The 22,663-nt window shown below is 45.5% G+C and overlaps 1 protein-coding gene across 5 annotated transcripts in view; it reads right to left on the reverse strand.

The window, feature by feature from the left end:
• Nucleotides 1-1,438: 1,438 nt before the first annotated feature.
• The window catches only part of ankar (ankyrin and armadillo repeat containing), a 326,309-nt gene continuing 305,084 nt past the window's right edge, over nt 1,439-22,663 (reverse strand). For 3 of the 5 annotated variants that reach the window (XM_038789171.1, XM_038789172.1, XM_038789170.1), the window contains 3 exons: nt 9,589-9,785; nt 6,091-6,140; nt 1,439-1,798 (listed from right to left, as the gene is read on the reverse strand). In XM_038789171.1, the coding sequence (XP_038645099.1) occupies nt 1,722-1,798; nt 6,091-6,140; nt 9,589-9,785 (324 nt within the window). In that variant the 3' untranslated portion in view covers nt 1,439-1,721. Of the gene's footprint in view, nt 1,799-6,090; nt 6,141-9,588; nt 9,786-22,663 lie in introns of those variants that run through there. The other 2 variants (XM_038789175.1, XM_038789173.1) reach the window with 2 other exon arrangements.

Here is a 22,663-nt window from a genome sequence, read left to right on the forward strand (position 1 = left end):
GAAATTTGACAAGCGAATATTCAATGAACGACATGACGCTGGGATGTTCCAAGGAACAAAATGACCTTGGCGTGTTTGTCCATGGATCTCTGAAGGCAGGAGGGCATGTTATTAGGGTGATGAAAAAGGCATATGGGACATTTGCCGTTATCAATTGAGGCATAGATTATAAAAGCAGGGAGGTGATGTTGGAGCTGTACAGAACTTTGGTGAGGCCACAGCTGGAATGCTGTGTGCAATTCTGGTCGCCACATTATAGGAAGGATGTGATTGTACTGGAGAGGGTGCAGGAGATTCACCAGACATTGTCTGGGATGGGGCATTTAAGTAATGAAGAGAGGTTGAATAGGCTTGGGTTGTTTTTGTTGGAGCAGAGGTGCGACCTGATCAAGGTGCACAAGGGGAATGGATAGGTGGATAGGGAACAGCTGTTCCTCTTAGTTGAAGACTTCTAGTCATGAGGGCGGAAGGTTTAGGGTGGGATGTGAGGAAAAAACGTTTTACCCAGAGGGTGGTTTTACCCAGAGGTCTGGATTGCACTGCTTGGGAGGGTGGTAGAGGCGGGTTGCCTCACATCCTTTACCTGGATGAACACTTGGCACATCATAACATTCAAAGCTATTGGCCAAGTGCTGGAAAATGGGATTAGGTAGGTAGATCAGGTGTTTTCATGAGTCGGTGCAGACTTTATGGGCCGGATGTCCTCTTGGGCACTGTATTTTCTGTGTTGGCACAATTCAGCCACAACCTCCATGGTGAAACATGGGTGCCTCTGGCACTGATCCTCATTGTGGTGGAAGTAGACGTGCTCTCTGAAGACCCTTGGATTGTAGGGCCATCTATTGAGTGTGCTTCTCCTCCTCCCTCTTTGCACAGATTCCTTTGTCTGCTTCATCTGCTCTGTTTCCAACTCATGCTGCAGCCCAAAATAAACTACAGCTTTGGCCCCATTTTGCTCCTGACAGGCCAACCACTTCCTCTGACCTCCTTGTCAAAATCCAGCAGCACTTACTTGTAAATCCAAAATGTTTGCAAACTCCATTAATCCTAAAACAGTAATCCCTTACCTCTGCTTCAACACTGGAAAATCAAAAACCCCTCATCTGAATCTTGCCCGGTGATCCTTTTAAGTAGCACATTTGGGAGACTCCCTTATGCAGCTAAATGCATGGGGAATGATTAAGAGCGGGTGTTATTTGGACTGTGTCCTCCAAGATGGCAGATTGTGTGGCAACTCAGCATTTGAAATCATGATCTACACACTTCTGGTGCACACAGCGCATGCCTGCCCCGGCATCTTTACAGCCAGTGGAGTTATGAAGCCAAATTTCAAGGCCACTGCGATGAGGCTCTGTCATAATATGCATCCCAAGATCTTTCAGCCACAAGAAATTAGATAACTTGGAAATATAAGTACTTTAATTGATGTGGAGTTATCTGCAAGGGAAAATGATAACAATCGAAAAGAAAATTTGCAACATTTTGCATGTCACATCTTCAATTTGAAAATGGTAATATATTGAAAGATTTTTATGGACTTTGCTGCTGAAATGAACAGGAGTAACACTGCAGCAAATTTGACATTCTCTTTAGGTTCCAAAGTTAGAGGCAAATAGCCTGACCAGAGATTAATTTGAATTATTTTTGTTTCATTCCTTTTTGAAAGATGAACTTGTTTTTTTTCCAGAAACAGCAAATTAGGTTCAGCAGTCCTAGACTTTTCATCTGGGAGCAGATTTTGATCGTAAAGCCATCATTTTTTTCTGTTCATGTGGACAACTCGCTGTTTTTAATCTCGCTGTGATTAAAAGAAAACAAGTGATCAGATAATAAAATTATTTTCTACCTTAATGATAAAACTTGCAATTATATAACACCTTACTTAAAAACCATAAAATTATTTTGGTGACTATTATATAGGCAAAGACAGGAAAACGTGTCAGAAGTGAGATGAAAAATCAGTAATTCTGCTTTTCATAGTGTTGGTTGCGATATGGAAACCATGATGTGGAGATGCTGGCGTTGGACTGGGGTGAGCACAGTAAGAAGTCTTACAACACCAGGTTAAAGTCCAACAGGTTTGTTTCAAACACGAGCTTTCGGAGCACTGCTCCTTCCTCAGGTGAATGGAGAGGTAGGGAGAGGTACATACCTCTCCATTCACCTGAGGAAGGAGCTGCGCTCCGAAAGCTCATGTTTGAAACAAACCTGTTGGACTTTAACCTGGTGTTGTAAGACTTCTTACTGCGATATGGAAAGTTAACTTTGATGACAAGAAAAATGTCTTGTTCTTCTTTAAATGCTATGGGAATGTTATATTCACTGACAAAGCTTTCATCCCATTGATATGAATATAATTAATAAATTTGACAGTAATGATTGTGTCAAAAACCTTAGAGGGAGCCCCAAAACAGTGTTTACGCTGGCGGGATTTTCTGTATTGATTGTCCTGACTCCCTGCCCATGACATAATGTTATCCCCATTTGAATTAATTTAATTATCATTATCAACCCTTTATGCCTGATGGACCCCTTTAGGATGTCAATTCACATTGGTGACAGATCCCTCATGACATGCACTTGGCAAAGCCCCCCCACCCACCTCCCAGGCACTGCAGTATCAGGATTAGGGGTGCAGTCCCAGGGAGTGTTCCCAGGGGCTGGTGTTGGGTGGGTGTTCCACGGTGTGTGGGGGGGGGTGGGGGGCATTCCGTGAAGAGGGGTTCCATGGGAAATGTTCTGTGATTGGGGGCTTCCATGGGAGTGGGGGCTCCATGTTGGCAAATAGTTCCATGGAGAGGGCTCTGTTGAAGGGATGGGTTGATTACTCCGATTTTTGGCAGACTAAGTTGCTGGCAAGGCAGGCTGAATCATAGTCCGCCCGTCAACGCGATACGGTGAGACCTGCCCCATGACGATTCTTTTCAATTACTCTAAAAATACGGTGGAGGAAACTGCCCTCAGGTGGACAATGCCTAAGAATCAGGCTGCATATAGAATTCAGAGGATAATTGAAAAAGCAAATGAGAGCAAAAAGAGAGTAGAAGAAGAAATTGGCTATTGACAGCTAACATAAAGAGAATCAAAACGTCTTCTATTCAAGGGTGTTAAAAGGAGTAGGGTCAAATAAGGACCAAAATATGGATTTATGCATGGGGCGAGGGCATGGCTGAGCTATGAAGTGAATATTCTGCATCTGTTTTTATCAAGGAGCACAGATTATGGTGAAAGAAGAGGTAGCTCAGACATTTTACGGTCTAAAATTGATGAGGAAGAGGTATTGGATAGGTTGTCTGTACTTAAGTTGCTAAGGCATCAAAACCTGAGGGAAATGCATCCAAGTATACTGTGGCAAGCGAGAGATGAAAGTGTGGAGGCATTGGACATCATTTTCCAGTCTTCCTTAGACACAGGGGTGGTAAAAGAGGACTATAGAATTGCAAATGTTCAAAAATCGGTGTAGAAACTTCTAGAAACAATAATTCAGGACAAAATTAATAGTCACTTGGGAAAAATGGGTTAATTAAGGAAAGCCAGCATGAATTTGTTAAAGGAAAACTGTGTTTAACTATCCTGCGTGAGTTCTTTGATGAGGTTATTGCGAGGGTTGATAAGGATAATGTTGTTGATGTTGTGTCAATGGATTTCCAAAAGGCATTTGATAAAGTGCTGTATAACAGACCTGTGAGCAAAGTTTGAGCTCATGGGGAATAAAACAAAAAGTAGCAACATGGCTACAAAAGTGGCTGAGTGACAAGAAACTGAGAAGTAGTTAAGAGATATTTTTCAGACTGGAAGAAAATATATAGTGCGGTTCCCCAGGGTTCATTGTTAGGACCCCTGCTCTTCCTGATATTATATTAATGTCTGACATATTTGTGCTTAGGACACAATATGAAAATTTGCGAACAATAAAAAAAACTTTGAAGTATTGAAGTGTAGAACTTCAAAAGTACATAGACAAGTTGGTAGAACGGATAGACAAACAAAAGATTAAATTTAATGCAAAGAGATGGAAAGTGATTCATTTTGGTATAAGAACTCAGACAATATAAAATAGAGGGTCCAATTCGAAAGTGGTACAGGAAAGGTGTACATAAATCACCCAAGGTAGCAGTACAGGTTGAGAGTGTGGTTAATAAAGCTTTCAGCAATCTTGGCTTTATTAATAGGGTAATTGAGCACAAAAGAAAGAAAGTTATATTAAGCATGTGGTTCAGCCTCAACTGAGTATGGCAACAGTTCTGGGGAATCACAATTTAGAGAGGATAAGAAGGTTTTAGAAAAAGAGCACAAAGGATTTACAGTCATGTCCATAATACATGAAAGAGATCATAAACTTTCTAAATCAAATCTTGCTTTCTGCTTATTTAAAAATGGACTTTGCTGGACCAATACATGGCTACTGCAGGTTACATGATTTCCAAGTTGGCTACAGTGTTGAAAACTTTCAGTAGTAATTACAGAACAAAACTCAACCCTCATTCTTGTGGAATTTCACACCCATCATTGTGTGGATCCATTACAATCAATGAAACAAGGGAACAGCAGGTGACCAGTCTTCCCAGCCCAGCTTTATAACAAAGAGAGAGGGAAATTGAAACGTGTTATACCTGCAGACACTAATAACCACTACCTTTGTCCGAAGGTGAACAATGAATTTGGACCAGAAACATAAAAACCAATTGAACCTGAACCCCACTCAATAAAGGGCACCAACACATAACTCAAGCCTTGGTCTTTGGAAAGCTGAAATGTTACATTCCTGGACTCCCAACGCAGCCTGCTGTTTAACATACAGCCTGTCAACACTAAAGCAGGACTCAAGGCTAGACCAAAGCTTGCCTCAAGTCTAAACTGCCTCAAAGCTTGGTTGTTCTGATGATTCCTGCCAACACTTGTAGAGCGTACCATGTGTCTGTATACCAATATCATCTTGTGTCATTACCAACTTTAAAGAAATTCTGCAACTCCAGCTTTCAGTTAACTCAACCCTTCTGAACTTTAGCTCCAATATAAACAAACTCTCACTGGACTCTAACATTCATGTGAATTAATATCGATATCTTTGGGGTTTTTTTTGTGTTACGTTATTCCTAGTTGCAAAATTATTTTCTTTCCTATCTCCTGCTTGCGTGTATGCAGTTGCAATGATTATCTGAAACCAAGGAGAAAATGATGGAAAATCTTAGCAGGTCTGGCAGCATCTGTAGGGTGAGAAAAGAGCTAACGTTTCGAGTCCAGGTGACCTGGACTCAAAACGTTAACTCTTTTATCTCCCTACAGATGCTGCCAGACCTGCTAGGATTTTCCAGCATATTCTCCTTGGTTTCAGAGTCCAGCATCTGCAGTAATTTGCTTTCATGCAATGATTATCTCCCAGTCTGTCATGGGTTTAAATGTATGCATAAACAATACCTCTGAATTAACCCTGAAGAGAATTTGGTGTCAGTCACTTTAAAATTGATGTCACATGCAGGGTTTGCAGAAACCCAACATCTCCTGTTTCAAAAATTAGTAAAATATCTGCTTACGGGCAGTGAGAAGAATAAAGGAGTTCCGTTTGCATCCTTCCACTGTCCATGATAACAAGAATGGTTTCAGGGATGAGGAACTTCAGACTGGAGAAATTGGAACAGTTTCCCTCAGAGAAGAGATGCTTGGGAGGAGACTCGATCGAGGTATGCAAAATCATGAGGGGTCTGGACAGTAGATAGGGAGAAACTGTTCCCATTGATGGAAAGATTGAGAACTAGAGGGCACAGATAAAAGATATTTGGCCACAAGAGGAAAATATGCTCCACGTAGTGAGTGATTAAGATCTGGAATGTACAGAGAGAGTGTGTTGGAGGCAGATTCAATTCAAGAGGTAACTGGATTATTATCTGAAGAATGTGCAGGATGTTGGGTAGAACGTCTGGGAGCAATAGGTGCATTGTTCCTTTGGAGAGCCAGTACAGACATGACAGCTTGAATGACCTCCTGTGCTGTTACCATTTTGGGATACTCAATATGTTTCCTACTATTTCAATAGCTATGTGAGTTACCTTATTGAAATCGTTGTTAAATTTATGCATTCTAGTAATTTACCTTTCTTGTCTGGTCTGACCACGGTCAGCTTGCTTTTACTTAAATCCAGTCTGGTTTAAATAAAAAACAAAAATAGTTTATTATGAGCTTGTTAGAGTCAGCTAAGCAAAGGTTGAGATTTTCCTGGACCTGCCTGCCGGTGGGATAATCAAGTTCCACCGAATTTCAATGGATTTATAGCTGGGCTGCTGAATCTCCCAATGTTGACCCCGCCATGACTGGATCGAAAAATCCCAAACTATGTTTCATAAGAACATAATAAGAACATAAGAACTAGGAGCAGGAGTAGGCCATCTGGCCCCTCGAGCCTGCTCCGCCATTCAATGAGATCATGGCTGATCTTTTGTGGACTCAGCTCCACTTTCCGGCCTGAACACCATAACCCTTAATCCCTTTATTCTTCAAAAAACTATCTATCTTTATCTTTAAAATATTTAATGAAGGAGCCTCTACTGCTTCACTGGGCAAGGAATTCCAGGAGTTTCAGAACGTTTGCAGAATTTGCATTATTTTTCAGAAAAATATTTTTATTCAAGGCATTTTCATATATCCAAACAGATTTAGAAGAACAACCAACAACTCAGTACACAACCAACACCCACTCCCTCTGCAGCCAACCCCTCCTCGCATCCCACCTTCCCTCTTTTAACCCACTTAATCTCCCCCTTTGCTGACCTTTCAAACCTCTGTAAAGAAATCAATAAATGGCTTCCACCACCAGGTGAACCCAACCGCCGACCCCCTCAAGGCGAACTTAACCTCTTCCAACCTCAGGAATTCCACCAGGTTACTCACCCACACCCCTGCTTTCGGCGGCTCAGAGTCCTGCCACACAAGCAAGATCTGTCTCCGGGCTATCAGGGAGGCAAAGGCTTTTCTCATCCCCTGGAATCTGGGGTGTTCCGACACCCCAAATATTGAAATATTGCCACCTCTGGATGCGGAAACCACCTCCACATCCAGAACCTTGGACATCATGTCCAAGAATCCCTGTCAGTCCCCTCAATCTTGGACATGTCCGGAACATGTGGACGTGATTCGCATCGCACTGCTCACACCTATCCTCCATCCACTCAAAGGAGCTTCTCATGCTTGCCACCATCATATGAGCCCTATGTACCACTTTAAACTGGATGAGGCTTAGCCTTGCACACGACGAGGACGAGTTCACCCTCTGCAAGGCCGCCGTCCACGTCTTGGCCCCACCTCCACACCCAGCTCCTCCTCTCACCTATGCTTAATGTCATCCACCGGGGTTCCCACCCACTCCATGAACTCCTTATAGACACCTTGCACCTTCCCCTCCCCTAATTCATCCTTCGACAGCACCTTGTCCTCCAACCCCAAGAGCGAGAGCCCAGGAAAGAATTGCACCTCTCTCCTTACAAAGTCCTGAACCTGTAGGCACCTAAATCCATTCCCCCTGGGCAACTCATATACTTCCTCCAGGTCTTCCAACTTCACACATTTTCCCCCTATAAACAGATCACCAAAGCGCTCAATCCCTGCTGCTGCCACCCCCAAAACCTTGCGTCCAACCCCCGCCGGTGCAAACCTATGGTTATCGCAGATTTTGTGCCCACACCGAGGTGCCCTCCGGCCCCAGATACTGCCGCCACTGCACCCACACCCTGAGGGCCGACACCACCACTGGGCTCTAGAGTGCCTGGCCGGCGAAAATGGCAGAGACGCCAACAACAAAGCCCTTAAACATGTACCCTTGCATGATGTCGCCTCCATCCATCTCCACGCCGACCCCTCCCCCATGCCCCACTTCCTAACCATAACGATATTCGCTGCCCAGTAGTAATTCATTATATTCGGAAGCGCCAGCCCCCCCCCCCCCGCCTCCCCCCCACCTCATCCCAAGAAAGCCCTCCTATCCCGTGGAGTCTTCCCTGCCCACAAAAATTCAGAGGTCAGCTCATTGACCTTCTTAAAAAATGACTGGGGACAAAGATTTGGAGGCTCTGAAACACAAAACAGAATCCTTGGCAGCACCGTCATTTTTACTGTCTGCACCTGCCTTGACAGCACATCCCACCTCTTAAAGACCGCCCTTATCTGCTCCACCAATCGGGCCAGGTTGAGCTTATGGAACTGCACCCAACTCCACGTTGCTTGGATAGCCAAATATCTAAAGCTCGTCCCCACCACTCAAAAACAGCAACTCCCCTAGCCTTCTTTCCTGCCCTCTCGTCTCAATCGGGAACATTTTGTTTTTTCCCATATTCAACTTGTATCCCAAGAACCTGCCAAACTCCTCCAGGATCCCCATGATGCCTCGAATACTTGCCCAGTTGGTCTGAAATATACAACAGTACAACAGGCCCGCATACAATGAGGCCCTGTGCTCGATGCCCCCCTGCTCAATCCGTCTCCGGACCCTCGGCGAACCTAAGCATCATTGCCAGCAGCTCTATTGCCAAGGCGAACAGCAATGGGGAGAGTGGACACCCCTGCCTCATCCCACGATGCACAACGAAGTACCCCAAACTCATTTGGTTCATCTGCACAGTATCGACTGGCGCCTTTTATAACAGCTGGACCCAATGCACAAACCCATGCCCGAATCACACCAACACCTCCAGCAAATATGCGCACTCCACTCGATCAAGCTCCTTCTCCACGTCCATCGCCACCACTACCTCCACCTCCTTTCGCTCCAAAGGTATCACTGCCCCCCCTTCACAAAACCCGTTTGATCTTCGCCTATCACCTCCGGTACCAGTCCTCAACTCGCGATGCCAACACCTTCACCAATAACTTGGTGTCCAGTTTCAATAATGATATTGGGCTGTACGACCCGCACTGCTCCGGATCCCTATCCTTCTTTAAAAATCAGGGAGATGGAAATCTGCGACAAAATTGGGGGGAGTTCCCCCCCCCCCTCTCCCTTGTTTCATTTACACGCAGTCACCAGTAGTGCCCCAGGACCATCCCAAACCTGTTATAGAACACTGTCGGGAACCCGTCCAGCCCCAGGGCCTTCCCTCCTCCATCAGCCCTGTACTCTCCATCACCTTCCTCAGCCCAATTGGGGCTCTCAGTCCCTGAACCAGCCCCATCTCTACTTTGGGAAACTCCAACCGACCCAGGAACCACCACATCGCCTCCTCCCTGGTAGGGGGCACAGCCTCATATAGCCTTTTATAAAATGCCTCAAACACCACATTCACCTCCTCTGGGTCCATCACCATCTTGGCCTCATCATCCCCAACTTTGCCAATTTCCCTTGCTGCCTCTCGCTTTCTCAACTGATGGTCCAACATCTTACTTGCCATCTCCCCGTACTCATACATGCCCCCCCCCCCCCCCACATGTCTCCGTAAACCCCTTCAGCTCCTTTGCCACTGCTGACACCCCTCGCCGACTTGGGACTCAACCTGTCCAAACTCAGGTCTGTAACCATGTTAAAATCCCCCCCCCCCCCCCCCCCCAACCCCCCACCCAAACTCAACTGATGCGAGTCCAAGTCCGGAATACTCGTCTTCATACCTTTCTGATGGCAGGCCAACTGATCTTTGCACTTCAAATTCATCTGTAAACTCCTTACTGATTTTGCCATCGTTGCATATGTTATTTATTAAAAGTTCATATAATTCTGGTTGATTCCTACACTCCACCAGCAGCCGACGATGGCCAGTTGGATTAAAACTTAAGTATCCCAAGGCTGTAGCACACGAATCACGAACCTGAAAAACAATTGTTGATTGTAGTAATTGTTGATTGTTGTAAAACACCTATCTGGTTCACTAATGTCTTTTAGCAAAAGAAAACTGCCACCCTTACCAGGTCTGACCTACATGTGATTCCAGAGTCACAGTAGCAATTTGGTTGACTTTTAACTGCCCTTTCAAAGGCAATTAGGGATGAGCAATAAATGCTGTCCGTGAACAAATGAAAAAATAAAGTTGCATTTTATATTCATTGAAATGAGGTATATTGGTGTAGAATGTGATGCTTTTTAAAACCTTGGAACCACTGATCATTTTAAGTGTTTCATTATTGTAGTAGCATTACACAAATTGCTTCATGCCTACTACGAGCATTATACTGACTGCTCCAATTCCACGCTCAAAACAGTGACTTTTGAAATCTATTTTTCTTGCTGCCTATTCTTACAAAGGTCTCATGGAGAATTAAATCTAGTTGGTGGCTTTAAACTGAACAATACGAACACCAATCCAACCAAACAGATTTATTTAACTGTGTGGCGGGGGAGCTTCTTATCAGGGGCGGCATTCTCCCCTACCCGGCGTGACGGAGGGTGCCGGAGTAGGGGAGTGGCGGCAACCACTCAGGGGTCGCGTCTCCCCACCTTTGGGGGCCAGCCCCGCGCCGGAGCGGTTTGCACTAGAAGACTAGCGCAAACACTCGGCGCCGTCGGTAGCAGGGCTGGCCGAAAGGCTTTCTCCAGGCGGCGCATACGCCGGCAGTGACGTCAGCGGCAGCTGGCCACTGACGTCACTGCCGGCGCATGCGCGATGTGGTGTTCCCTTCCGCCTCTGCCATGGTGAAGGCCGTGGCGGGCGCGGAAGAACATAGTGCACCCAGGGCACTGGCCCGGCCCCTGATCGGGGGGCCCCGATCGCGGGCCAGGCCACCGTGGGGGCACCCCCCGGGGTCCGATCGCCCCCCCCGCCCCCCCAGGACCCCGGGGCCTGCTCGCACCGCTGAGCCCGCCGTTTCAGAGGTGGTTTAAACCTCGGTGGCGGGAGAGGCCTCCCAGCGGCGGGACTTCGGCCCATCCGGGCCGCAGAATCGTCGCAGGGGCCTCTCCGATCGGCGAGGCGAGATTCCTGCCCCCGCCACTTCCCGGGTGGCGGAGTATCTCTGCCACGGTGGGGGCGGGATTTTAGGCGCCCCCAGGCGATTTTCGCCCCAGAACTGGGATGAAATCACGTTTCAGTAGTAAAATTAAAAAATTAAATTATTCGTGGATCAAAGGATTAGTGGTTTTCTTTCTAATCTAAACGTTATAGATCAAACGGGAAAATTATTTACAATGACTCCAAATTTTATGATGAAAATTTATGATGAAATCATATATGGAATTAAGTGGCAATTTTAGATAAGAGTGTGCTAATATTTAAAAACAATTGAACAGTTAAAGTTTGGTTTTATTCCGATTACTGTACACTCCTGCACCCAAAAGGTCTGCCGCACACAGCCCACACCTGGGCCTGGGTACTTATATCCCAGGAGTCCGAGGAAAGGGTTGGGGGGGGGGGGGGGGGTGGATTAGACCCCTCCCCTCATCTGGGTAGATTGTATTGAGGTGAAGGCCACAGGGACTCTGAAGTTGCACATCAGCTTCGACTATTTAAATAGATACATCACAGTTTCCCCTTTTTCTTCCCTCCTTCCTTAGTGTTTGCAGTGGCGATTGTGGTCCCCTGCATTTTGCTTCCTACCGGTTTTCTCTTTGCTTTTCTTCCGTTTGGTTCAGGTATGGGCGACACGGTAGCACAGTGGTTAGCACTGTTGTTCACAGCGGCAGGGTTCCAGGTTCAATTCCTGCTTGGGTCACTGTGCGGAGTCTGCACGTTCTCCCTGTGTCTGCGTGGGTTTCCTGCAGTTGCTCCGGTTTTCTCCCACAAGTCCCGGAAGAAGTGCTGTTAGATGAATTGGACGTTCTGAATACTCCCTCAGTGTACCCAAAGAGTCAGGGGAATGTTCACAGTAACTTAATTGCAGAGTGTCGGGGCTATCCCCTCCTGATCTTTGGCTTCCTAGTTATTGGTTACAATCAAGTCTTGGAACAACTGAGTGAATGGCTCCCACGTTTTGTGCAAGCCTTTTTCCGACCCTCGGATGATGAATTTAATTTTCTCCATTTGGAGAAATTCCAACAGGTTGACAGCCAGTCTGCAGCTTTTGGTGGTGCTGCTCAACGCCAGCCGAGCAGGATTCTCCGGTGGGCAATTAGGGAGGCAAAGGCAAGGGCATCGGCCTTCTTCCCCATGGAGAGATTTGACTGTTTTGATACCCTGAAGACTGCCACTTTCGGGCCGTGGGCTTGGTCTATTGGGCTGCCTTGGCACCATTTGCATTTATCCTCCACCTCTAGGAAGAACCTGGAGCAGCACGGTAGCACAGTGGTTAGCATTGTTGCTTCACAGCTCCAGGGTCCCAGGTTCGATTCCCAGCTTGGGTCACAGTCTGTGTGGAGTCTGCATGTTCTCCCCGTATATGCGTTGGTTTCCTTCGGGTGCTCCGGTTTCCTCCCACAGTCCAAAAATGTGTGGGTTAGGTGGATTGGCTATGCTAAATTGCCCTTAGTGTCCAAAAAAGGTTAATTGAGGTTATTGGGTTAAGGGGATGGGATGGAGGAGGTGTGTGCTTGAGTGGGGTGCTCTTTCCAAGGGCCGGTGCAGACTCAATGGGCTGAATGGCCTCCTTCTGCACTGTAAATTGTATGACTCTATGAACCTGCTCATTCGGGTTCTGGTTAAGTGGGCTGTGCACCACTTTTAGCTGTATTAGGCTTAGCCTTGCGCATGTGGAGGTGACGTTGACTCCAGAGTCGCCACCCTATTTCAAATCCCAAATCCTCCTCCCACTTCTTCCTTGTGTCGTCCAGTTGGGTGTTGGCCCCACTTAGCAGTCACCCATACATGTCACCACAGTTCCCTTTCCCTAAGATGTCCGCGTCCATCAGATCCTCCAGCAGTGATTGTCGTGGTAGTCATGGGTACGTCCTGGTTTCCCTTCGTAAAAGGTTTTTGAGTTGTAGGTACCTAAGATTTTACCCCCCGTCAGCTGGAACCTTTGTCAGCTCTTTGAGTGTTGTTCACGTGATGCTGGTGTAAAAATCCCTAACTGTCAGCGTACCCCCCCCCCCCCCCCATCCTGTCTCCACCTTTTGAAGGAGGAGCCAATATTCGCCGGCGTGAATCTGTGGTTATTGCAGATGGGGGCTTTATCGGACATTTTGGTTAACCTAAAATGCTGTCGCAGTTGGTTCCATAACCGGAGTGTTGCTACCACCACTGGGCTTGTTGAATATTTATTAGGTGGGGATGGGAGTGCTGCTGTAGCTAGGGCCCAGAGCGAGGTCCTAGCTACAGCAGCACTCCCATCCTCCTCCATGAGCACCCACTCGGATTCTGGCTCCTTTATCCACCCCTTTTGTTCTCTCTGCGGTCACTGCGCAGTGGTAATATTGCAGGTTTGAGAGGACTAGGCCACACATGGATCTCGTTCTTTGCAGTACTCTCTTTGGGATCCTTGTATTCTTCTTCTCCCCCCCCCCCCCCCCCCCCCCCCCCCCCCCCCGGCCACCAACACCTTACAAATGCAATAATCAGTTTGTCTAGTTGAAAAAGGTCTTGGGGATGTTGATCGGGGTGGATCAAACTGGAAGAGGAATCTGTGTAGTATGCTCATTTTGATCAGCTGCACCCTCCTAGGGAGAAGCTCCTTTTTAACTTCCTCCATCAGGCTGGTCAGGTTCCACTGTGGATCCCTATCCAAGCGTGAGCGATTTGGATTCCCAAGTAGCGGATTTGTGCTGGGCCTGTTTAAACGGCAGTCCCACCTGTCATGTGAAGGTACCTTTAAGAAATGGGGGTTTATAAAATAGCTGCAGTAGATGTACCTGTGGGTTTATAACGTGTTAACTGGTTTCATAAATAAACATGTTTAAATTTAAAAGTACTGTAGATTTCTGTTGTATCACACCTGCAGAGTGGGCCCGTGTGCTTCCCTTAACCACAATCTATTCAAAGTTATGGGTCAGGTGAACTCCATGGCACACTTTGGGGTTCTCTAAACCCTGGCCCATAATAAATTGGGGGCTCGTCCGGGATAAAAGTCTATCTATTGGATTGGCTTAGTGAAGTTAAAGACAGTGAAGGGTGAGCATATTGTGTTTGCTTTTCAGGTGTGGTATTCCAGTTTAAGTAGGGAGTGTGTTGTGGACAATGGCTCTTTCAGAGGCTCAGAAGTTTTTGGGGGTGGAGACTAAAAACAAGCTTAATTTGCCAAAAACATTACAGTTATCATTACCTGACAAAATTTGAAAAGATGAGGTAATTATGGCGGCGGTTAAGCATTTAAAATTGCCTGAGTACAGTCTGACTCATTTGAAATGGCAAAAATTCAGTTACAGATCATGCAACTTGAACATGAAAAAGAATTAAAGCTGTTTGAATACGAAAGAGTAGAGCGGAACAAGAAAAAGAGACAGAAGACGGGAAAACAGAAAGAATAGACCTAGCAGAACAAAAAGAAAGAGAAAGGGAGATACAGATCAGCGCAATAGAAAGAGAGAGAGAACGAGAGAGAGAGGAAAAAGAGAGAGAGAGTTTGAACTTCGGAAAATGGCCATGAAACATGACAGTCAGTTAAAATTGGCGGATGTAAAGGGAAACGTACAGTTTGAGGATAGTGATGAGGATAAAGAGAAAGAGTGACAAAGGCGAATGATTGGTGGGGAGCTATTTAAATATGTCCAAGCATTGCTAAGGTTTGATGAGAAGGAGGTGGAAGCCTTTTTCATTTCATTTGAGCAGGTAGCTAAACAAATGAAATGGCCATAGGAGGTGTGGGTATTACTGATTCAAATAACAGTAAGAAGTCTTACAACACCAGGTTAAAGTCCAACATGTTTGTTTCAAACACTAGCTTTCGGAGAACTGCTCCTTCCTCAGGTGAATGAAGAGGTATGTTCCAGAAACACATACATAGATAAATTCAAAGATGCCAGGCAATGCTTAGAATGCAAGCATTAGCAGGTGGTTAAATCTTTACAGATCCAGAGATAGGGGTAACCCCAGGTTAAAGAGGTGTGAATTGTCTCAAGTCGGGACAGTTGGTAGGATTTCGCAAGCCCAGGCCAGATGGTGGGGGATGAATGTAATGCGACATGAATCCCAGGTCCCGGTTGAGGCTGCACTCATGTGTGCGGAACTTGGCTATAAGTTTCTGCTCAGCGATTCTGCGTTGTCGCACGTCCTGAAGGCCGCCTTGGAGAACGCTTACCCGGAGATCAGAGGCTGAATGCCCTTGACTGCTGAAGTGTTCCCCGACTAGAAGGGAACATTCCTGCCTGGTGACTGTCGCGCAATGTCCGTTCATTCATTATCGCAGCGTCTGCATGGTCTCGCCAATGTACCACACTTTGGGACATCCTTTCCTGCAGCGTATAAGGTAGACAACATTGGCCGAGTCGCATGAGTATGTACTGCATACCTGGTGGGTGGTGTTCTCACGTGTAATGGTGGTATCCATGCCGATGATCTGTCATGTCTTGCAGAGATTGCCATGGCAGGGTTGTGTGGTGTCGTGGTAACTGTTCTGAAGGCAGGGTAGTTTGCTGCAAACAATGGTTCGTTTGAGGCTGCGTGGTTGTTTGAAGGCAAGTAGTGGGGGTGTGGGGATGACCTTGGCAAGATGTTCATCTTCATCAATGACGTGTTGAAGGCTGCGAAGAAGATGTTGTAGTTTCTCCGCTCCGGGAAAGTACTGGACGATGAAGGGTACTCTGTCGGTTGTGTCCCGTGTTTGTCTTCTGAGGAGGTCGGTGCGGTTTTTTGCTGTGGCCCGTTGGAACTGTCGATCGATGAGCAGAGCGCCGTATCCCGTTCGTATGAGGGCAGCTTTCAGCATCTGTAGATGTCTGCTATGCTCCTCAAACAAAGTTGGTAGGTTCGAACAAAGTTGGTAGGTAGAGCTAGTGAAGTGTTTGCATCAACATCAGAGGACGTATCTGAGTTGTATGAGGAGGTGAAATAATCCATCTCAGGTGCATATTTAAAATTGAAGGAAAGAACCTGGTCAAAGATACATGGAGTTTGAAAGGATCAAATAGAGTAATTTTGATAGGTGGACAAGGGCTTTGAAAATAGACCAACCAAGAGGTGATTAATAAGAAAGGTGCCAGATGCCTTTAAAGAATTTACTTGTGTGGATAAAATTTACTCATGTGTACCAGAAGGAGCAGCTAAAGAAGTCACAATTTTAAGAGATACAGGAGCTAGTCAATCTTTAATGGTAAGAGATGAGGAGTTATGTAGTTTGGGAAGAATGTTGCTAGAGAAGGTGGTAATATGCGGAATTCAGGGTGAGAAGAGTAGTATTCCATTATATAAGGTAAGGTTGGAAAGTCCAGTGAAGAGTGGTGAAGTGCTTCTTGGACTAATAGAGAAATTATCTTGTCCAGGAATACAATTTAACTTGGGTAATGATATAGCTGGATCGCAGGTGGGAGTGATGCTTACTGTGGTTGATAAGCCAGTGGAAAATCAGACAACTGAAGTGTTGAAGGACGAATATCCTGGGATTTTTCTGGATTGTGTAGTAACAATGTCGCAAAGTTACAGGTTAAGACAGGAGGATAAATCAAAGAGTGAAGATAAAGTTGAAGTTCAATTATCAGAAATGATTTTTGAGCAGATGGTTGGAAAAGAGCAAGAACAGGTGGAGGATGAGATGGATATTTTTAGGTCAGGAAAATTGGCGGAGTTACAACAGAAAGATATAGAAATAAATTGGATGTATCAGAAAGTTTCGGAATCAGAATCGGAAGAGGAATCTGAGTATATACCGGAGTGTTATTACCATAAAAATGATGTCTTGATGAGAAAATGGAGACCTTTACATATGCAAGCAGATGAAAAGTGGGCAGAGGTTCCTCAAGTGGTATTGCCGGTAGGGTACAGAAAGGAGGTGTTGCGAGGTGCGCATGAGGTACCAGTGGGAGGTCATTTGGGAGTAAGGAAAACTTAAGCTAAAATCCAAAAACATTTTTATTGGCCTGGATTGCATAAAGATACAGTTAAATTTTGTCGATCATGTCACGCATGTCAATTGATAGGGAAACCTCAAACAGTGATAAAACCAACGCCCTTAATACCCATTCCAGCATTTTAGGAACCTTTTATAAGGGTCTTAATTGATGGCGTAGGACTGCTTCCTAAAACAAAAAGTGGGAATCAATATCTTTTGACTATAATGGATGTGTCTACTTGGTTTCCAGAGTCCATTCCAGTACGTAATATTACAGCTAAAAAGATTGTGGAGGAGTTACTTAAATTCTTTACTAGATATGGACTAGCCACAGAAATACAATTGGATCAAGGATCAAATTTTACCTCAAGATTATTCAAAGAAGTTATGGATAGCTTAGGAATAAAACAATTTAAATCAACTGCATACCATCCACAATCCCAGAGAGCATTAGAAAGGTGGCATCAAACATTAAAGACAATGTTGAGGGCTTAGTGTCAAGATTATCCAGAGGATTGGGATAAATGAATTCTATTCGTACTGTTTGCAATTAGGGATGCACCTAATGACTCAACCAAATTCAGTCCTTTTGAACAAAGTTTTGGTCATGAGGTAAGAGGACCACTTAAATTGATTAAGAAAAAATTGGTGAGTGAGAAATCGGAAATTACATTATTGGATTATGTGTCAAATTTTAGAGAACGATTAAATAGAGCAGGTGAATTGGCTAGACAGCATTTAAAAGTTGCGCAAAATGTGATGAAACGGATAGCAGACAAGAAATCCAAAGTTCGTAGTTTTGCCAGTGGAGATAAAGTTTTAGTATTGTTACCAGTGGTAGGGGAGCCTTTAAAAGCAAGGTTTTGTGGACATTATCAGATTGAAAGGAAATTAAGGGAGGTGAATTATGTTGTAAGAATGCCAGATAGAAGGAAAACCCATTGAGTGTGTCATGTGAATATGCTTAAAAGGTACTTTGAAAGGGAAGGAGAGCAAAGGAGGCGGTTTTAATGATTCTAACTCAAAGTGATGAACCAAATCCAGATGACTTTGAATTTGACATACCTAAAATTAAATTGGAAAATGAGGATGTTCTTAAAAATTGGGATAAATTGTTGAGTTACCTTCCAGAGGAAAACCGGACTGACCTGAAAGAGTTATTGATACCACATGAGCAAGTTTTTGTAGATAAGTTGGGAAGCAGTAAAATGGCTATGCATGATGTAGATGTTGGAAAAGCTGTTCCAATTAAACAACATCCATGAAGACTTAACCCTTTAAAATTGGCACAGGTTAACAAGGAGATTGAAAGTATGCTTAAAAATGGCATAATTGAAGTGGGTTGCAGCCAATGGAGCTCACCTGTAGTGATGGTACCAAAACCTGACAGTACCCAACGGTTGTGTGTGGACTATAGAAAGGTTAATGCAGTTACAAGAAAGGACTCTTATCCTATCCCACATTTGGAGGATTGCATTGAGAAAGTGGGACAATCAGCTTTTATTTCCGAATTGAATTTACTTAAAGGTTACTGGCAGGTACCTTTATCCGAAAGGGCGAAGGAGATTTCAGTTTTTGTGACTCCAGATACCAATTCAAAGTTATGCCATTTGGCATGAAAAAAGCCCCAGTCACATTTCAATGATTAACTAACAAAGTTGTTTCAGGATTACTCAATTGTGCGGTATACATCGATGATCTGGTAATTTTCAGCCAGACAGGGAAATAACATTTAAAACATCTGATGGAGTTATTCGATCGACTTCAGGAGGTGGGTTTGGTGATAAACATAGCCAAGAGTGAATTTCGAAAAGCCCAAGTCACTTTCCTTGGCCATACAATCGGACAGGGTCGAATGGTCCCACGGGATGTGCAAACAAAAGTTATTGGGGAGTTTCCAATACCCTTGACACAAAGGGAAATAATGCAATTTCTTGGCATGAGTGGATTTGATTGAACATTTGTGCCAAATTTCTGTAGAGTGGTTGCTCCACTGATGGACTTGCTGAAGAAACATCGAAAATTTCAGTGGACAGCGGGGTGTCAACAGGAATTTGACTGCCTGAAAGCTGTGATAACCAATCCTCCTGTGTTGGAGAATTACAAGGGACTCTGTGATCAGATTGAACTAAAGTATCTGACTTTAAAGAAAAATGCCGAGGCGTAGCGAAATGGATGGATCGTGCAGGGACTTTCTTGTCCAAAGAGACTGTCAATTAAGAAGGATTCTAGTTGGAGGAAGAAGAGCAAAAATGGACTATGTTATTATTAAATGTTTGCGTGTTTTGTTTTGTTAAAAAAAACGTATATTCATTGTCCATATTTCTTAAAGGAAAGTGAAAAATGAAACCATCTTGAAGTTGACGGTTTATTTTTTTTCTTGGGGGGAGGTGTCATATGAGGTACCTTTAAGAAATGGGGGTTTATAAAATAGCTGCAGTGGATGTACCTATAAGTAATGGGTGTTTATCAGTGATGTCAGAGTGTGGGTGGAGCTGGGCTGTTTGTCTGCTTTTACTTTCACTTTGGGCTTGCAGCTACAGGGTGTGTTTAGTTTCGTTTCAGATTTGGAGATGCTGCAGTAACAGCAAGATGTGTAGGAATCTCTGCAAGCTTATGAATGTTAATTTGGTGATTTCAAAGTGGTAACTGTTCTCAGTAGTGAAGTTAAGCATGATGTCTTTCTGTAAAAAGTGTTCTTTTTGTCTTATGGATGTTGCAAGGAAAGATTCAGAGTTACTTAGAGAGTACTGTATTCTTTGGGGGATTTATTGGTGTTGATAGTTGTTAAGATGTTTACTGTGGGTTTATAAAGTGTTAACTGCAGTGTTAAATAAACATTGTTTTAATATAAAAGTACTGTAGATTTCTGTTGTATCACACCTGCAGAGCAAGCCCGTTTTCTCCCCGTAACCACAATCTATTCAAAGCTGTGGGTCAGGTGAACTCCATGATACTCTTTGGGGTTCTCTAAACCCTGGCCATAACACACCAGTGTTGCCCATTCTCCTTTATGGGTTCACCGGAAAGATCTCGCGTTTGCTCAAGTTTGCAACCTGAGAAAGATCCAAACTCTTTCAAGAGCACCATGATTCCTTCCATGCTGCTTTGCGGGTCTGAGATATTGAAGAGCCGGTCACCTGCATAGAGCGAGACTCACTGCTCTGTCTCCTCTCCGGATCCCTTTCTAATTGTTTGCCGTCCTGAGTGCGATCGCTAATGGTTCGAACAGCAGCGGGGATAACGGGCATCCCTGCCTTGCGCCTCTTTGCAGCTGGAAGTACTTAGAGCTGGTGGTAATAGTCTGTACACTCGCCATGGGAGCGTTGTATTGGAGTTTCATAAAGGCAATGAATCCTGTTCCAAGCCCAAACGCTCCAGTACCTCTATGAGGTACTTCCATTCGACTCTATTAAAGGCCTTTTCAGCGTCCAGGGAGTACACCTCAGGTGTACTCTCCCCGGCTGGGATCATGATCACGTTCAGCAGGAGCCTGATGTTAGCTGTCTACCCTTGAAAAAGCCCGTCTGGTCTTCTGCAACCACTTCCGGTATGCAGTCCTCCAGCCTTTTGGCTAGGATCTTGGCCAGTATTTTTGTGTCTATGTTTAGCAGCGAATGGGTCTGTGGGACCCGCATTCTGTTGGGTCTTCGTCTTTTTTAGGTATCAGCGAGATTGAACCTTCTGCTAGCGTAGGGCGCAGTGTGCCCTTCGCCAGCGAGTCTGTGAACATCTCCTGCAGGTGAGGGTCCAGTGCTGTCGCAAATTGTTTGTAGAAGTAGGCCAGGAACCCTTCCGGTCCGTGTCCTATCCCTGCCTACATGGAGCTAATACTCTCCATGACCTCTCACAGTACTAGCGGCGCCTCCAGGTCTGTTTCCTGTCCTCCCCACGACTGGCATGTCCAGTCCACCAAGGAATTGCTTCATCTGAGTCCCCTGCTGGGGGCTCCAAGGTGTACAGTCCCTGGTAGAAGGTTTCAAATGCTTTGTTGACCAGTTCTGCTACTAATTTGCCTCTGCTGTTTCTGATCTCTGCTCTTTCCCCCGTGGCTGCCTGATTTTTCAGCTGGTGAACCAGCAGGCAGCTAGCCTTGTCTCTGTGTTCGTACAGGGTATCCTGTGCCTGGCGGAGTTGGTGGACTGCTTTCCTCGTGGAGAGCAGGTCAAACTCCATCTGCAGCTTTTTCTTCTCCGTGAGCAGCTCTAAGGTCGGAGCCTCGGAGTATCGTCGGTCTACTTCCAGTATGGAGTCGATTAGCTGTTGCCTAACCACCCTCTCTTCCCTATCTCTTTGTGCTTTATAAGCAATAATTTCACCCCTGATAACAGCCTTCAGCGCCTCCCATAACGTGGAGGGCGAGACCTCCCTGTTCTGGTTATTAGTAATATACTCGTCTGTGGCCTGTGATATTTTCTATGAAAAGCCTTGTCAGCCTGGCCCGTCTCCAACCTCACATCCATGTGATGTGAAGCGTGGTCGGGGATTAAGATCGCAGAGTATTCCTCACTTACTAGCCCTGGAAGCACCAATTCCCCATTACAAAGAAGTTGATCTGTGAATATACGTTATGTACTTGGGAGAAGAAGGAGAACTCCTTCTCCGCTGGGTGGGTGAACAGCCATGAGTCCACCATCCCCATCTGCTCCATGAATAGATTGAGCTCCTTTGCCATATTGGATGTCTTTCCCGTTTTGTGGTTCGACCTATCTGTCTGTGGGCCCTGTACACATTTAAAGTCCTCCCCCCATGATCAATGTCTATGTCGGGTCTTCTTTATAAACTCTGTGTCGTCCCAGCTGCGAGCGTACATGTAAACGAGGACTACCGAGGACTACCCTGTCTAGGACAGCTCTGACTATGACGTACTGTCCCCCTGGGTCTGTACCGTAACCGTCATTGCCGCCGTGAACATCGTCCTCTTATTTAGCAAAATGGCTACCCTCATGGCCCTCCTCATGCCCTGGCACGAATAGTAGGTTTGTCCCACCCTTCCCTTCCTTACCCGCAGTCAGTTCTTCTCCCTCAGGTGCATCTCTTGGAGGAAGACTATACCGGCTTTCACGTTTTTCAGGTAGGCGGAGACTCTGGATCTTTTCCCTGGTCTGGAAAGTCCCCTGATGTTGCAGGTGACAATTCTGATTGAGGTTTTATCCCTCCCTCTCCTGTGGAATTAAGCATACTTACCTGTTGGACGCGCCCCTGGCCTGCAGAGTTTCGCTTTGTTAGGGAGCGGTCCAAAATGGCCATGGTCACTGTTTTCCCCATGAGATCAGGCCCCTGTGCTCCGGGGTTTCCCTCTGTCCAGGGGGCACCCAACATGTCCGACAACTGTCAGTTTGCCATGTGGATGGGCCCCTGAAGCGTTTGCTGGGACCATGAAAAAGTGCTCTCTGCTTTGATACGTGACTCAGAGCTTGGCTGGGTACAGCATTCCGAATCTCACGCCATTTCTGTACTTTGTTAAATCTGCTTTGTTAAATTCAGCCTGGCGATGCACCCTTCACCGCAGCTTGCATGTCCGATTTTGTTTCTTGTCGGTGTTCCTTCAACTCTCTTGAGTGGAACATCCTCTGCTGAAGGGGGGGCTTCTCGTGCAGAGGGTCGGTTCCTCTCGCTCTGGCGAAGTCCGAGTTTCACCGTCTCGTGTGTTGGTCGGTTCAGCCAATTGCTGTTTGTCCAGGCTTTTTCCACTCCTGGTCTCCACTCTTCTGGTCTGGCTGTTGTTCAGCATCTTTCCTTCTTTCTTCGTTTCGTTCATGGCGTGGGGATGAATTGTATCATTTGCAGGCATTTTTCGAGCAAAAGAAGTGCCTATTTTTAAGGTTCGCGGGAGGAG

The sequence above is a fragment of the Scyliorhinus canicula genome, chromosome 2 (genome assembly GCF_902713615.1).
Source record: "Scyliorhinus canicula chromosome 2, sScyCan1.1, whole genome shotgun sequence".
NCBI classification, from domain to species: domain Eukaryota; kingdom Metazoa; phylum Chordata; class Chondrichthyes; order Carcharhiniformes; family Scyliorhinidae; genus Scyliorhinus; species Scyliorhinus canicula.